This window comes from Echeneis naucrates, chromosome 1 (assembly GCF_900963305.1).
Source record: "Echeneis naucrates chromosome 1, fEcheNa1.1, whole genome shotgun sequence".
Taxonomy (NCBI): domain Eukaryota; kingdom Metazoa; phylum Chordata; class Actinopteri; order Carangiformes; family Echeneidae; genus Echeneis; species Echeneis naucrates.
Genome location: NC_042511.1, coordinates 253,717 through 265,689, shown reverse-complemented (window position 1 = coordinate 265,689; position 11,973 = coordinate 253,717). Strand labels below are relative to the sequence as shown.

General features: G+C 49.4%; 1 protein-coding gene across 1 annotated transcript; it reads right to left on the bottom strand.

The window, feature by feature from the left end:
* Positions 1-787: 787 nt before the first annotated feature.
* On the bottom strand, positions 788-9,905 carry aftpha (aftiphilin a). The gene is given in 10 exon segments (XM_029521870.1): positions 788-1,965; positions 2,079-2,202; positions 2,364-2,447; positions 3,085-3,145; positions 4,096-4,218; positions 4,306-4,362; positions 4,694-4,828; positions 4,949-5,098; positions 6,674-8,350; positions 9,772-9,905. Coding segments are annotated over 9 exon segments (2,517 nt in total). The 5' UTR covers positions 8,315-8,350; positions 9,772-9,905; the 3' UTR covers positions 788-1,823.
* Positions 9,906-11,973: the final 2,068 nt, after the last annotated feature.

Sequence of the window (11,973 nt, the reverse complement as noted above, 5' to 3'; positions counted from 1 at the left end):
TTTTATTTTCTGTTGCCTCTCTCAGGCTTCAGCTCAGTCAGCCAGTCAGGAGAGAGGCTCTGATCCTCTCTCCTGACTGGCTGACTGTTTCCTGAGAGACCCAATATAATTAGAGCAGATTTCAGCTGAAACACTCAGAGACCCCAGACCTTTGAGATGTTCACTGGATGAATACAGAACCTGGACCTGGTTTAGAGTCAGAGACCAGATGGAGGTCTGCCTGTAGACCATACAGGCCTTTCATTTTTCTATTTAAGACCTGATTTTCCCACATCCAAGACCAGAATCTTAACCTTCCCTGGTCCAGCATTCCAGGGCCTCCGCATAGAGGACCTGGTCTCGTTGTCAGAGGTGGCGTTCCCAGTCCTGGGCTCGGTCCAGGTGCTGGAGCTGCTCTGTACCTGTATAGGTGAGGTTGACTGGTCTTTACCTGATGTAGGAATCTCAGTCCAGGCTGCCAAATGTCTTCAGCTGGTCCAGACACCAGATCCACCTCAGCCTGGTTCAGTCTTCTCCCTAATGATCAATCATCCAATTAGATTTATCTGTCAGTGTTTGTTTTGTGACAAAAAAGTTAAGTTTCAACAAGAAAGCACTTTTTTTTGAGACAAAAGTGTTGAAGGACCCGATGATCCTGGTGCGGAAACCATCTCAGACCAGCAGGCACGTGGAGGTTCAGGCCCAGTTGGAGACGAGACATTCAGGATCTGGATCGGGACCTTCTCTAAAGTTAGCTAACGTAGCCACCTTCAGCTTCCCTCCAAAAAATACACTAAGAGGATTTTCTCTTAAATTATTTTAATTTCTTGTGTACACTAAAAGTTAAATTTACACACTCGTCTCAACAGAACCTGGACATGCACGGTGTTCCCCGGACAGGCTCTTCAAGTGATTTCGTTTTTTCCATAGGAATTTTCCCGAACATTTTACAGTCCATAGTTTAACTGTACACAGTCTAAAGCCACAGTGAACTATGATTACATCCATTTCATCTTTACAATGTGCAAAATCCTCCAGGGCGACGGCTGACAGTAGTATGAGCCAAAACAACAACACAAAGAAACATGAGCAACAAAAAGCACTTCATTACACTTCATATCCCAGAATACACCTGACACGCGGCGCTCCGTTGGTCCCTTAACTTCCCTTCTGATGAGCCGACCTTAAACGTCTCAGTGGTTTGAACCAAAAAGTCCCATTTTTACCCAAAACAAGAAACAGATGAGGAGGGAAACGTCCGTCCAGCAGGACAAGACCTGAGGTGGGTGGGAGGTTCACAGTTGGGGCGGGCGGGGGGGGGGGGTTAAAAAGCTACATTAAATCACAGACATCAGGAAAAACAGAACACCAAGTTAAAGCAAATCAGCTTAAAATGTGACTGAAGGTAAAACGGGGGACGAACATTCAGCTGGATTCTGCAGGCAGTGTGGTTTCAGTCCATAAATATAGAGATAGATTTATGTAGAAAGATTCATATATGATCCACTTCAGTTTGATTCAGCCAGTGTTTCCTTCAGACGTGAACTCACTCCCACACACATAAAATCATCTAAAAAGGGAAAACAAAGAATGAGAATCCCTGATTATATACACCATGCTGCTGCGGCACCTGGCCTCGCTGATGTCACAGGTCCACGCCGAGCGCTCCCTCCCGCTGCCCTGATGATAAATGCTGCACTTTATTTTGAAAATCAAAAGTTAAAAAAATATATGAAAGAGAGGGAGGGGCCGAGCGGCAGCAGAGAACCGAAATAACAAAAACAAAAACAGACTGGATCAAATGAACTGAGCTGATGGGCGTGGCCAAAGGGATAGGCAGGGCTTCAGTCTGATGGCGCCTGGCAGCTGAGCGGCGTCAGCGTGGCGGGAAACATCAGCACCTTGGCCTGCATGAAGGAAAGGTCGGGCAGACCTGCGATCACTTTAGATGCCTCCTCGCTCAGGTTCTCTTCCTTCCTCGGCTTCCTGTCCAACAGGAAGAAGAACGGGAAGTTACATAACGGACTGCGCACACCTCCACCACCATTTCTGATGACATCATCAGCATCATTCTGATCCTCATCCAGGACTGGGTCTACCTGGTAGAGGTGCTGGTCTTCTCCATGGTGGACATGAGGCGTGCGAAGGCGTCAGCGACCCGGTTCCCAGAGCTGCCAGAGTCCAGTTTGGCCGTGGTCAGTTCATAGAGTTCAGGGTCCACACCTGAGGGGACAGAACAGTCTGTCACATGATTCTATGATTCAGGACCAGAACCTGAGGGGGGTGGCATGAGGCGGGTGCGCACACACACTCACACAGACAAACAGGAGGTTAATTTAAAGATGAAGGAAAAGGAAGAGGAGGAAGAGGCCTGAGCAGCTGACCTGGGATGGATGGAGAGCTGGTGGAGCCTGAATCCTCCACAGGACCAAAGAAGTCCAGATTTAAGAGAGAGGAGCCCCCACTCGCTGCAGTCAAGGGGCGACCGAGGTTAACATACACAGAGGGGGAGAGAGAGAGAGAGAGAGACATGCAGCAGAGTCAGCGACAAGAATATAAGCCATCTTAGAAACGTACACTGATTGACGGAGATGCCCGTCGATGTGGCTGCCACCTTGGCAGGAGCTCTGTGGTCTGGTTCTGCTGTACAGACCGCTACGGCCTAATCCAGATCCAGGTGATTCGCCTTTCACAGGTAAGACTGAACATTATTTCTGGTTGCTTTTGGCAGTAAAACTTCATGTCAGATGAATCATGTGATGAATCCTGTCAGTGAAGCTGCCTGTTTGATTAAATCGGTTTACAGAAGGTTGGAAGGTTTCATGCTGAAGTGAATCTCTTCCAAGTAGTTTTTATTCAGAAAGCTCCACTTTCATGTGTTAATATGGCAGACATACCGACATATCACCGCATCTGGATATTAGTCTATAGGTGGGAAGGTTTACATTCAGTCAGGTCACCTATACGAGAAAACTGACTGGACTGAGAAAGACGGTTAGTAACACACACACACACACACACACACACACACACACACACACACACACAAGAAATTTAACATCAGAATGAGGAGAGAGATTATCCGTCTCTCTCTGTGTGTCCTACCGTCCAGTGGGTTGGTGAGGCCACTGCTGCTCCAGTCGAACTGGACAGGTGGGAGTGTCTCCTGCTGGAGGACAGAGGAGGGTCAGGTCATATCCCATCATGCATTTCAGATTAGTCTTGTTATATTGGCACCATGGGTTCACCTGTTGCCGGGGCAACAACACACCTGCATCAACCATCATGTCAGTGTGTGTGTTACGGCCCCCTGCCATGTTTATTCTGTGTTTAATTTAGTCTTTTCTTTCCTTCCTTTCTGAGTTGGAGTGAGCCCTCCTGTCTGCTGCACCCTCTCTGCCTCATTGGTCCTGCAAAGCTGCGACACATCAGCTCCCAACGGTGCCAACTTTAAAAAGCTGTGCTCCTCCTGTCACTGTGTCATTCCTCCTCAGCTGGTGTGTTTCTGAACTCTGTTAGACTGCAGTAAGTTTGACTTTGCTGTTAATCTGTGTTATATAGTTCTGACCTGGTTCTTGAGCATTTGCACCCTCCCTTAGTTTGTCAGTGAATAGTTTTTTTATTTTCTTTGTTTTATCAGAAGCATTTTGAGTTCTCCTTTTCTCCTGTTTTTGTTAGTTTAGGACAGTGCTTCTCAAATAGTGGGGCACACCCCCCTGCAGCGCATTGCCTGTGGAGGGGGGGCATCTGTGACCACGAGGAACATGCTTTTTTTGCTGTACTAGAATAAAGTGATCTATATTCCTTTCTTTTTTTTCTTTACTGATAAGAATACAGTGTTATACAGGTGTTTTTACCTTTTTATAGACAAATTATACTGTGTGTGTGTGTGTGTGGCTACATTAGCTAACTTTAGAGAAGGTCCTGTTCCAGAGGAAATATTCTTCCTAGGGGGGGGGCGTAAGAGAAAATAATTCCTTGTTTTGGCCTTGGTTTACCCTGAATAAAGCTTATCTGTATTTGTGTCAAACGACAGTTCGTGGTTTATCTTTCTTTTTTTTTTTTTTTGTTTTCGTCTGTCCCCCTAGCCAGGAGCATAACAGTGTGTCTGTGTACCTGTCCTGTGTCTGGGGGACAGGTGTTCTTCTCTGGAGCTCCTGGAGGATTCTGGGCGATGGAGGCGATCATCTCCGCAGCAGAAACGGGCTTCACAGGCTCTTTGGTTGGTTCCAGCATCCCCTACAAATGAAGGTCAAAGGTCACAACTGTGAGACATCTTGGTGATGCTTTAGTGGGGCAAACAGATGTGATCATGTGACCACTCACCAAGCTGGCGGCGTACATAGGCACAATGACCGGCTGCTTCTTCTGTCCTGTGAATAGCTGCACACAGGAAGCAGCAGGTCAGAGCGGTTATTAAAGGTCAAAGGTTACTCATCTGAACACATTTAAAGCAGAAATCTGCTACAGGAAGCAGCTTTTATTTTGAAAATTGCCTCATTGATGTTAAAGGTGACATCGAGTCTGAACAGCTCATTTTCTTCTCATGTCTCCACTCGTGTTCTATTGGACACCACCCTGGTTACAGGGAACGAGTGAAAAGGAAGAGGAAAAAGCTCTGGTCTCGGTCCTGGTCATCCGGACCTGAGTTACCTGTCCAGTGATCTGGACCAGACTGAGGAGGGAACCTGGACCTGGATCCAGGTGGACTCACTATGTTCCTGGTGTCGATGCCTAGGCAGCAGAGCAGAGCCTTGTTGCAGTGGGAACCCCCCCACTGGTGTCTGAGCCCCACTGCCTCGTGGATGTCCTGCAGTTGAGGCCACACCCCACCGCGCCCCCACCTGGACCAGCCAATCACAGCACAGGAAGGTCAACCAGGTCATCAAAGAGATAACTCACACACAGCAGGTACACAACAACATATGGAGACAGGCAACGCTGCCACATCAAGACAAAAAGCTGGATGACACACTCACCTCTTGTCTTCGGCTCCTGGTCCGTCCTGACTGGGCTCCAGCAGGATCCTCAGGGCCAGGACCTGGTCCTCCACAGGGGGGGCGGCGGCAGGTGGGAAGCTGCTGTGAAACAGCTTTTCCAGACGGCTGGACAGTGACGGCTGTAGAGAATACACACACACGCACACACACACAGTGCTGTCACAGCTTCTTCATCACCATCATCATCATCATAAACAGTGTCAAATTTATGGACAGACTTGGGGGGGGGCTGAAGACCTGGTCAGTACAGAGAACAGAGTTAGGAGCATAACTGCTAAAAGTGTGTCACTCCCAATTATAAAAGAACATTAAAAATTAAAAGATTCTTTGGGAGGTGGGTGGGGCTAAGACACTGACCAGGAAGTCAAAACAGACGAGCATAATTTTTTGAGGGATCATGTGACTGAACCTCAGGTCCCTAACTTAGACAGCTTCCCCTGCTGGTCAGAGAGGAGCTGATGTGGACTGACCCAGGTCCCTGCTGGTGGTCACACTGGTTCCACTGGTTCGCCTTCAGCCTGTTAGCACTGCCACAGACTCCCCACCAACAATCTGAGAGGAAAGCAGTTCACTTCAAACACCTGACAAGGTCACATTCCTGGGGGCGGAGCTTTTACTGCACAAACACTGTGTGTGTCTGTGTGTCACAGCAAATGCCTTCTAATGAGCCAAATGATGTTAAAACAAACAGAGGGCGGCTGTGGAGCTGACTTCCTGTTTCTTATTGTTCCTCAAACTGTTTGAATCAACGTCATCATTGTAGGAGGTGGTTCTTCAGATGATATCTGCAGAGGAGGCAGCTCACATTGCTAAAAGAATGTGGACTCGTGCGGTCCAGACCAGCTCCAGGAGAGCCCAAGAGATCGGATCTCAAACATGTTCAAACCCGAACTTATATCTCAAAATCACCTGAGATGGACAGTGATTTCTATAAATCAGTGGTCCCCAACCACCAGGCCCACAGACCAGTACCAGTTTGTGGGTCCTTTGGTTCTGGCCAGCACAAAAAGACTAAGCAAAAAATATTTTATTGATTATTGGAGTCTGAAGGATGTTTTACTTTGAAAAAAATGAGTAGATGCATCCGTCTGCTCCTCTGGACACATTTCAAGACACTCATCTCGGTCATCTGATACGGTCCATTAAAAATGAAGCCCACAAGTTGGCAAAACGAGTAAAAAAGAAGCTTCTTTGGAACGGAGAAGCCCGATGAGGAGACAGAAAAAGAAGAGCCTTCAACTTCAAAAGAAAAAGAAATCTGCATTTAAAAGACATTATCAGGAGTCTTACTGAAAATACAGATTTATCTCTACAGTCTGCATCATGAGGCCACAGGCCGGCAGAGGAGGCTAGAGGCCTTCAAAACTGCTTTGGCACATGAAGACATCTGCCTCATCAGAGCTGTGGTCACCCTTCGTACATTCAGCTTAACGGTGAGTCGTATTTTTTAATACACTGGTTTTATTAGTTTTTATGCTAGTCTGTGAAAATATAGTCGTATATGAAACCTTTCCGTGGCTCAAAAATATGTTGGGGACTGCTGCTATAAACGATTCCAATGGAACGGCTCCACTGTCCTGAACGCTGTAGGTGGGGGAACATTTCAACTGTACTTTGGATGAACCTGCTCAGTCAAACTTCAGTCGGATCACCTGATCTTGGCTAGGCAGCCCTCAGGTTTCCACAGATCTTACCGTCTGTCTGTCCATCCTGATGGCCTCCTTGCTGACTGCAGGAGCTTCTGTTGCATGCCACTGCTCCTCCTCCTCCTCCACCTCCTCCTCCGCTTTTGCTTCCTCCGCCTCCTCCCCCCCCTCCCCCTCCCTGCTCTCAGCAGGAAGAGCGTCTCTCTGCTCTGTGTTGAACGCCGCCCAGGACTCTCCCTCCACCTGCTGCTGCTCCCCAAAGGCACTCCACCCTGCGTCCTGCTCACCATCCACACCCTCAACAGCTGAGGTGAAGTTCCCAAAACTATCGCTGACAGGGAAGTCTGCAAACCGGCCTCTGTTGCTGCCCTCGCCCTCACAGCTGTGAAATTTGGGGGAGTTGAAGTCGCCAAAGTCATCCTCCTCCTCAGCATTTAGCAATTCCTGTGTAGGAGCAGAGTCGTGTGACCTGCTCTGTTCCTGCTGCTCGAAATCAGCAAAGCCCTGTCCGCTGAACACGCCCACGTCTCCAAAGTCCCCAAAGTCTTCTTCATCCTCCACCATCTGGCTGTGGTCTACAGGCGTGGCCGTCTCCCCCTGGAGGGGCGGAGAGGGCACAGAGCCAGTAGTGCTCATGTCACCATACTCCTCTAGAGCGTCTGTTGACAACGGCCGGCCAAAAGACGTCTCCGTCTCCGTCTCATTCTCAGAGCCCTTCTCATCTGACTGTCCTGCCTCACTTTCGCCTGCCACATCAGGTGAGAGGTCGCTGTCACTGCCGCTCGCCACATCCTTGAAATCGTCCCTGTCTGCGACGTCCACCCTGTTCAGAGTGAGCGGTTGTTTTGTGAAAATGAAGCGCTCCGCTGCAGAGGCTCCGTCCCTTTGAGGAGAGTCAGTGTCTGTGTGAGGGCCCCCATCTGGAGCCTTGGCGGGAACAGATATGGAATCAGAGGCAGATCTGTCGGATCCAGTTCTGTTTGTGTCCCTGACCTTGTCCTCCGAGGTCAGTCCTTGCTCTACAGTGCAATGCTGGTCCTGGGGGGCAGCCTCTGCCAGCCACCTGCTCCCCGTGGAACAGTCCAAGTCCTGGTTTGCCATCTGGCTAAGGTTTCGTTCAGCAGCGGAAAAAGCAGCAAAGTCTGCAAAATCATCCTGGGGGCTGCAGACAGGGGCGCTGCCCGTCTCCTCACTGGACGTTACTTTTTTATGAGAGTGGACAGAATTCTGTGAGGAGGGGCTTCCCTGATCATCAAACCCGTTCGTGAGCACCTCTGTGCCTCCACCATTGCAATCAGTTTGCTGGCTGCCAGAGCCGCCACCGCCCGAGAAATCCAGGGAGCTGGAGATGACCTGTTTCATCTCAGTTCTGTCTGACAGGCTGCTGCCCAGCCGGCTCACTGGCACGACCCCGTTAGCTTTGGACAACTCATTGTTGGGTTTGTGGTTGCCATTAGAGTTGCTGTGGCTGAATCCAATCACCCCTCTGTTGATGAGCTCAGGTGGGGAGGTGGCAGTCAAAGCCTGGGTCTGGTTAAAAGTGGTCGGAGTGTCAAATTCTGTGAAGCTAACACTGTTTGGGACGCCAGAGAAGGTGCCAAAATCTCCAAATTCGTCATCCTCTTCCTCTGCGGCGTCCTCCATTGGCGGCGGGGAGGAGGAATACATGCGGATCACATCTGGCTCCATGACTCTGTGGTGATCTACAAACCCTCCTGGCTACACCTGAGAAAGCAACGGGAAGAGACAGTCAGCCATGTTTTAAAAGCACATAATCATACACCTTTTACAGGAAGTGACCTAGAGCAGCACTCAGAGCTTGTGTGATCTCCGGTTTGAGCACTGACAGACAGGAGTGTGTCAAACCGATACTAACAGAGCAGTCAGTCATGGAGAACCAGAAATGCAACAGAGTCAGTGAGAACCATCTCCTGCTTACACATGAGAGGCCTCAGGGGGACAAGTGTCAGAAGAACAAACCGACTCCTCCTCATTCTGCTTTTACTGAACATGAACTCTTTGTCAGCCCAGTTTTACAAGATTCACCAACACAAACACGAGTCAAGCTCACGCCTGCACTGAACCTGAAAGTGACTTTACATCTAATGATGGAACAACCTGTTAAAGGTCCGTACAGTCTGTGTGAGTCCATCAGAAGAGAAGATCTGATCCTCTCTTCTGATTAAAAATAAAATAAGTCTCTTTAATGTTAAACATGGACCTATAAACTTCTACCTCAGTGCTGTCACTTAAGTTTCTTCGTAAGAGAGATGCCAGTCACCTTAACTTCAAACTGCGGAAATGAATGAAAACTCAAACTATTCCAACACGGACTGCTTCAGTTTCACATTGACCGCCTGTTGAGACAGACTGGTCCACTGGTTCTCTCAGTTCGGGGTCAAACCTGTGATGAAATGAGCTGACCCATCTGACAGGAGCAGATCAACATCTGCTGTAGAACATGGAGTCCAGTTCCTTCAGGAATAGGCCACAGAAGAGTTTGATATTAACACCGAGTCTGTTGGCTTGTCGGCCTCTGGGGACAGATAGTCCGGACTACAGAGACCACGGCTGACCAGACTGATCCTGAACTCAGACGGCTCAGGAAAACTTTGACACCTTCACCTGTCTGCCGGTGGTCAGGGAGCTAGCAGGCTAACGGAGCTCAGTTAGCAGCCAGCACGACAGGCTAACACACTGGCTGAAGCTGTGCCTGGCTAAATGTAATGGGAGACGAATTAGGTGGAATTAAAGATATTAGTTAACACAAAGTTGGTTATTAATATGACAGAGATAATGAAACCGTCCGACCGACACACTTCTCTGTCAGCAGCTAACTCAGATTAGCTTAGTTAGCTTCGTGGAAAAGGCAGAACACACCGAATTGTTGTGATTCAACCTCTCATCAGTTTTTGACACTTTACGGAGTCAGTTGGCGAAGAACAAAAACACACCGAGGAATCAGGAAGTAGAAGCCCCGAAGCTCCGGGTCCAAGAGACGGACCAGTCAACACCCAGCTAACCGGCTAACTGCGCAGCTAACATTGACAACAAGCTTTAGCGTAGCTTTAGCTTTAGCTTCAGCGTCTGTCCGGTTCCGTTTGACAGCCGGTGATTCCGTTACCGATACAAACTGTTGGACCCACCGTCAGGCGTCTCCCCCACCGTCCATGGCTCGGTAAAGACGGAACTGTCGGCGGACTGTCAGCCGGAGCCGGCTGCTCGAAGCAGGACGGCTGGAAGTGAAGCTGAAGTGAAGGTTGAGTCAGCCCTGCCTCAGTCCCCCAGCATGCACCGCGGCAGGCCGAGGCCACTTGTGGGGAGGGGGGGGGGCAACAGAATAATAAACAACAAACAACAACAGGTTTGCTGAATGCCCCTGAATGTGGGGACCACTACAGACCAGGTCCACTACAGACCAGGTCCACTACAGACCAGGACCACTACAGACTGGGTCCACTAAAGACCTGGCCCAGTATAGACCAGGTCCAATACAGACCGGGTTCACTACAGACCTGGACCACTACAGACCTGGCCCAGTATAGACCAGGTCCACTACAGACCGGGTCCACTACAGACCTAGACCACTACAGACCTGGCCCAGTATAGACCAGGTCCACTACAGACCTGGCTCAGTATAGACCAGGTCCAATACAGACCGGGTCCTCTACAGACCTGGACCACTACAGACCTGGCCCAGTATAGACCAGGTCCACTACAGACCTGGCCCAGTATACACCAGGTCCAATACAGACCGGGTCCACTACAGACCAGGTCCACTACAGACCAGGACCACTACAGACCGGGTCCTCTATAGACCGAGTCCACTACAGAGCAGGTCCACTGCAGACCAAGACCACTACAGACCGGGACCAGTACAGACCAGGTCCACAACAGGCCAGGACCACTACAGACCAGGTCCACAACAGACCGGGACCACTACAGACCAGGTCCACAACAGACCGGGACCACTACAGACCAGGTCGAGTACAGACCAGACCGTTACAAACCAGTTCAGACCGGATCAGACCATACCATACCAGACAGAACTCATGTCTACGCAACTCTGGTCTACAGGTTTCTGGTCTACAGGACTCTGGTCTACAGGTTTCTGGTCTACAGGTTTCTGGTCTACAGGACTCTGGTCTACAGGTTTCTGGTCTACAGGATTCCAGTCTCCAGGACTCCAGTCACCTTGTGCCAGGGCTGTGAAGGTTAAACGGAGTCATGTGGCCCGTCTATGTCACCTCGCCGCCCTTTTCTGTCGGCTGTTATCTCCCCACTTGTCGGGTCCAGGACCTGCTGGAGGCCCCGGGCTCCTCAGGGCCTTGTATGGACATCTCTCCAGGAGAGGACGATAAGTGTCTGCCATGTTGGCGACTATGGTTCTGTTAAATTTAGAGTCGTTATCACGCCGCTGCTGCGTCTGGACCAGAGAACTGAAGGTGCTCCTCAGGTCCAGATGTTTCAGGATCCAGCTGAAAGTTGTGTGCAGTTGTACCAGAGTCTGTTTCAGTGTGGACATCATGTGGTACACAAGCCAGCGCAGCAGAGATCTGGATCTGGATCTGGATCAGCCTCTGAGCAGTCTGGGTCTGGTGGATCTGGTCAGTTTAGCTCTTGGCAGGCTGCTGTCCTGTGTCAGAGGAGGCGATAGAGGAAAGTGTTAACACCCCCAGGGGGCGGGGCAGGGGGCGGGGCAGAGTGCTGGTCTGGTGGGGACGGCGTGGACTCCATCACTCTGCTGGTTCTGGTCCTCGTCTCCACGCCGTGACGGGACAGTGGATGTCGTTGGTCTGTCCATGGTTTTCTCCTGACGGTAGGTCTGATGGGACTGTCGTGACGCGGGGGGAAAGTGGATTATGGGACGGCATCTCTCAGGGTGTACAGAACCTTAAAGTTCAGAGAGTTCATCGGTTAAGGAAGAAAGTGCATGAAATTACTACTTGAATCTATTTTTTAGATCAACCACATTTTCTGCCGGTTGACAGGAAGTTAAAATGAGATTAAAAAAGAGACTAAATGTGAATGAATGATCCTCCCTGAAGCAGAAAAACTGCCAGTTTACTGTGATCTCTGCATGGAAACGATATTGTGTGGTCAATTTGATGCAGCTGGACGTTGTTGTGTCTCATTTTCATGTCAACTGATAAAGAAATATTTATATTCAGCTGGAAACAGTTCAGTTCTTCTTACTGACACATTTCTTTACTTTTATATTTTCTCACCTGCATCAACATTAATAATTCAATAAATTCAAGCTTTTCAAAATGTGTCTAATTTATGTGAACTACAGATATTAAGAACTTCCACCATTTTGTTTTTACTCTGACAGGTGTGATGTGTGT